Consider the following 5,229-nt stretch of genomic DNA (forward strand, 5'->3'; position numbering starts at 1 on the left):
GCCCCCGGCCGTGCCTGCATCAGCGGCAGCCAGGGATGGATCCACGAGTGGATTGGCACCGTGTCCGTCAGCGGATTCCAGCTCTCCACCTTGGGGCACAACAGAAAAGATTAACTAAGTCCAGCCACCAGCAGCATTTTGTCCAGAAGCACAAAGAGCTGTGATGCAGCCCCCAACTCCTCAATCCATCGGCGGAGGCTGCACACCAGAGTTCGGGAGTTCCAGTTGGAATTCGAACACTGGTTCAGAGCACGGCTTTGCTCTACTCAGCCCTCTCCACTCACCTCCTTCTGCAGCTTGGGGAAGATGAGCTGATCCAGAATGTTATCCAGTATCCACACAGGAACAACGCTCACCCAGCTATCCAAGAAATCCACCATGGATCCACAGTTCCTCGGCTGCCACCGCGCCACGATGTTTCTGACATATGGCATCCAGATCTCCCACATCAGTCTGGGAAGAAACCCCAAATAAATCAAAGTGAAGCTCAATCAAAGTGAGGCCTAAATAAAACCAAATGGGAGCTGTTAGTTAAAGCTGCTTCTTTTCTGTAGCTGCAAACTGGATTTTAACAGGCCGAGCATGGGAATCCTTGGGAAAAGCTCCCTTGTGTCTGCCCTTTTCCATACCCGAAGAAGCAGCACGGGAAGATGCTGCACAAAGTACAAATAATTTGTTCTTTACCTGTGAAAAGCATCTGTTGACAGGTCCTGCCCACTGTGGGATAACAGCTGATCGTTTTCCAGCAGGCTCTTCCACTTGGCTATGATCTCCGTGCCATATGTACAGTCCTAGGAATGACAAGGCACAAATGGTCCTTATGCTTTTCCATTAATTCCAGCTGGGATCTGCACAGAGCAGCCTGATGGTGTGCTGAGCACAGCCAGGCCTTCTCACCTCATCTCATGGAAGCCAGGAGCTTGCAGTCTTAATTCCAGAATCCCACACTCATTGAACTTTGAAAAGACCTCCCAGACCATTGAGTCCAACCTGTGACCCCTCCCCATCTTGCCACCAGCCCAGAGCACTGAGTGCCACCTCCAGTCATTTCTTAAATGACTTTTAACAAAGTCCTGCCAGAGAAAAATCCTACCTTGCAGAATTAATGCACATCCAGAGAGAGAAGAGGACATTCTGAATTTTTTGAGGTGTACAGAGAGAATCCAGACTCTTACCTATCCCAGCCTAAATGGCACTGAGAACAGACTGTGCATCTCTGATACCTGACAGACAAACCTCTCCCGTTTTTACTAAAAACCACCAACTAGAAACTTGTTTTTCACCACCTTTTCCTCCCAACACTCATAAAATGGATTGATTTTAACCTTACAAACTCCTAAATTTTTACCCAGCAAAGGTCTGAAAGTGGGGACAGTACAGGGTTTCATTTTGCCTCTTTTCTTTTTCTCCCGACTGATCAGGAATTTAGAATCCCAGAATCCCAGACTGGTTTGGATTTGAAGGGACCTTAAAGCTCATCTCATTCCACCCCCTGCCATGGGCAGGGACACCTCACACTAGACCAGGACACTTGGGACAAGGTAACAAAGATTACTGGAGCCATCAAGTGAGAACTGCAGGTCACTCAAACCAACACATACCTTGAGGGGATCCCAGTTCTTGAAGTATTCCTTCATGAGAGGATAGACTATGGCCACTGCCAGGTCCACCCTGTCCGACATCCTGTACTCCTCGTAGTACTTGTCCTGCAGGGTCTCAAAGATCTTTGCACACTCATCCAGGGTCAGAGGATTCTCACAGCCGGGCTGCATCCGCCTCTCACACTCCTCTACCATGTCCAGCACCTTGCTGAGGTTGCTGATGGCCTTCTCCTCGTGGGACAGCACCTCAGCCATCTTCTGGATCTCGTGGCTCAGGTTGACCACCATGTCCCTCTCGTACTGCAGCTGCCGGTCGCTCTGGATGATCTCCTGCTCCGTGATGTCGATGAGCAGCTGCAGGTTGTGCTCCAGCTCGGGCAGGGCAAAGCCCTGGGGCTTGGAGTCCTTGCCCAGGGGCTGCTGGGGGCTGTCATCTGGGATGTTGTGCTTGTGACTGATCTGGCTGTAGCTGTAATAAACCTTCTGCTCCCGGCCTGTCATGTCGATCACCTGCCAGCACACAGAACAAATGCTCTTACAAAACACTCTCTGTCATCTTCAAAAAAAGGAGACAATCCCCGACTCCAAATTGAAATCTGGAGATTTCCAAGTACATTAATTACTCCAGGAGGCTGCTAACATACACTGTATTAGAGCGAGGGGATTGCTTCCACAATGGCCTTCTCCAGACACAAGGAGATAGAATGAGTAAGGGACAATTTGGAATCAGGGCTGGAAGAATCTCCTCATCTCATTCCAGTTTCACTGAATGATTCTACAAGCATCTTGCCATTAGTTACAGTAACAGTTATTGCCCTTAGGAACTTTTATAATTTTATAGAGACACCTTAATTTCAGATTAGTAATTTTACTAAGTGCAGACCAGACAAATCCCTTTGAGGAAGAAGAGGGTTCAAACAATCCCAAAAAAGACAACTGTGCTTTCAGAAGTGGGTGAGTGTTGATTAGGACAAACATGAAACAATTAAACCTAAATTGCAATTAACCCCCTACACACACACACTTAATCTAATTTGTCACCACATCCAGGTGACACAGGGCAATTACAGGGCTCAGGGATGAGTTCCAGGAGGCTGCACAGGCACCTCCTAGGACTGGCTTGACTGAGGTTACCGGTAGCTAAAATGTGCTGGTGACACCAAAGGGCCCAAACTGTTCCTCAGGGGTCACCTCTTGGTTTTATCAACCTCACCTTGACCTGGGACAGCTCCTTCTGAGGGGCTGCGAGCTGCTTGTTGATCCTGCCCTTGGCTTTCAGCTCTTCCACTGTTTTATAGCTGTACTTGGGCTTTTTCTTGCCTCCGTTCGGGTCCTTCCGCCACTGGCTGAGCTCCTTCTGAAATTCCTGGACAAAACCAGCAGAGTTGTGGTGGCTACTCTTTGTCACACCCCAAATCTGCCTTTTTTTTTCAGAAAAATAGCCGTCAGATCAATGAGGAATTAGTAGAAAATAGAAACAGGAAATAACTGGGAAGTGGTAAAGCTCATGCCAAGCCAGCTTGGATGCTGTGGGTCAGACAGCCACCCTATGGATGAAATGAACAGGATGTTCCTGGTCTTATTTAAACAAAACTATTTACGTGGGAGACTCTTCAAAGCAGGGATTCTAGCAAAGCTACTGAAACAGAGTGAACCAGAAACAACAAAGAACATTACAGTGACAAGAAAGATCTGCCTAAATTAAATCAACATGCTGTGTATTTGGCTTCTTATCTAAAATGAGCCCAAACAGTTTTCTCTGGCACAGAAATTAAGAGAACTGAATTTTGTACACACAGCAGAGCAGGGAAACAGCAAGAACCACGCAAATACCTCCTCAGCTTCCTCTTCTGAGTCCACCACAGGGAAGTCTTGCAAGGACTGTGGGGTCCTCTCAGAGCCATAAGCACCCACAGCACCTTTGCCTTTCCTCTGCTTGGCCTCGATGGGATTGATGATACCTGGCAGGATGGGAATGGGGTCAGGAGGAGCAGTTGGTGTACTAAGAGAGAGCAGAGAAGCCAGGCAATCAGCACCAACACCCTTGCTGGCACTGCCTCCAGCACTGTGGTGCTTCCAATGTTACCAATTTCCTATAAAATCACTTCATGCCAGCACACACCAAACTGCCAAAGCACAGCATTACTCCCACATTTCACTGCCTTTTTATTCTGCCACGTAAAACAGCATCTCCTTTTCTGTGGGATGACCACCTTGGGAATTTACTGCCTTTTTTCTTGCTCTTTTCCTCCTGCAAAATACCCAGAGGAGCAAACGACCACAGGCCAGTTTGAACACCCCTGACTCTCACCACAGTACCCAGATCAGTGGCAGGAAAACAAGAAGGAGGTTTACGCCACCTGGGGTTGGCAGTTCTTTAAGGAATTCAATCTCCTCCAAATCCCCAGTTAACAATAAACCACCAAACACACTGACAGTACCTTGAGCATTCTTCCCAAGACCCCTTCCAGGGACATATCCCATCTTCTGCAGAAGCTTCTGCCCAATTCCTTTAGTGTGTCTCTCCCAGCTGCCAAAATCCACGAAGGACTTAGAGCCTCCCACAAAGCCTTTCTGGCTGGGCTTGAAATTTCCACCCTGTCAAAACAAACACACAAAAAACCTGCAGCCCTGAGGCTTCAAATAACCAAAGTGTGCAAAATCCCCCCCAGAAAATTCTTCCTGGAAGTGATTCTGCTGTCCCCACACTGCCCAGCTCACTGGAACCTCGCTTGTGCATCCATGAAGCACCTAAGGAGCTTCCTGAAATTCCTCAAACGGGAAAGGAAAGTCCTGAAAAACTCAGGCTGACAACCTGACAGTTCTCAGACTCCACCACCAGATTTAGCTGAGGGTGATTCCCGATTCTTTCTGGTTTTAACTGAAAATAAGGGTTTGATTTTTAATCTGTAACATGCCTGGGTTCGTCCATTCTGTGAAAGTAGAAAAATAAAGGCAGGAAACCACAGGAATTCTCTTCTTTAAACCTCCATTGACCAAAGGGAATATTGAGAAAAATGAAAGGACTGATTCCCAAGGACACACAATCATTATATCAGTGCACAGTTGTATCAACGATTTGTTATTCTGAATTTTGTTTTATCAGTTTGTATCAATGCTACAAAATCCAAACACCTCCCTTAATGACACATTTGGGCCTCTGGTTCAATTATTTCTCCCTTTTTTTTGTGCTCTATTACATTTTCATTGCCTTCGACCCCAGCCTGAGTTTTATATAAATACAAAGCAGAGAACAGTAAATTCCCTGGAGAACTCACTGTTTTTAACTTCTTGGGCACAAACTCCTTGGGAATCTCCTCCTGCTTCACAGGCTTCTCATCATCATCCGAATCCTCATCCGAGAGCTCCTCGGCCGCTGCCTTCCTCAGCCCAGCACTGACAAAGCTCACGGGGGCCGAGTAATCCCTGGAGCTGCAAAACGAGAAGGAATTCCACTCCAGGGCACGTTCCTGCAGGAGCCTGGGGGCTGCTGTGCCTTACACCCCCCCAAAAAATGGGATATTACAGGCTGTGGAGCTGATTAACGCTGCATTTGCCAGGCAATCCCCATCCTTCCCCCCCACCCTGCAGGGAGCAAGCGCAGGGAAATCCTCTACAGGTGAGGGTG

At 47.7% G+C, this 5,229-nt stretch overlaps 1 protein-coding gene across 1 annotated transcript in view; it reads right to left on the reverse strand.

Annotated features, from left to right (window-relative positions):
* Positions 1 to 5,229, reverse strand: part of TFIP11 (tuftelin interacting protein 11) — a 9,856-nt gene that overhangs the window by 4,062 nt on the left and 565 nt on the right. Inside the window, exons 2-9 of the mRNA XM_008634081.2 lie at positions 4,880 to 5,033; positions 4,043 to 4,199; positions 3,435 to 3,562; positions 2,815 to 2,967; positions 1,602 to 2,111; positions 685 to 791; positions 285 to 453; positions 15 to 89 (exon numbers count right to left, since the gene is read on the reverse strand). Of these exons, the coding sequence (XP_008632303.1) occupies positions 15 to 89; positions 285 to 453; positions 685 to 791; positions 1,602 to 2,111; positions 2,815 to 2,967; positions 3,435 to 3,562; positions 4,043 to 4,199; positions 4,880 to 5,033 (1,453 nt within the window). The remainder of the gene's footprint in view (positions 1 to 14; positions 90 to 284; positions 454 to 684; positions 792 to 1,601; positions 2,112 to 2,814; positions 2,968 to 3,434; positions 3,563 to 4,042; positions 4,200 to 4,879; positions 5,034 to 5,229) is intronic.

This window comes from Corvus brachyrhynchos, unplaced genomic scaffold, assembly GCF_000691975.1.
Source record: "Corvus brachyrhynchos isolate BGI_N302 unplaced genomic scaffold, ASM69197v1 scaffold114, whole genome shotgun sequence".
NCBI classification, from domain to species: Eukaryota; Metazoa; Chordata; class Aves; order Passeriformes; family Corvidae; genus Corvus; species Corvus brachyrhynchos.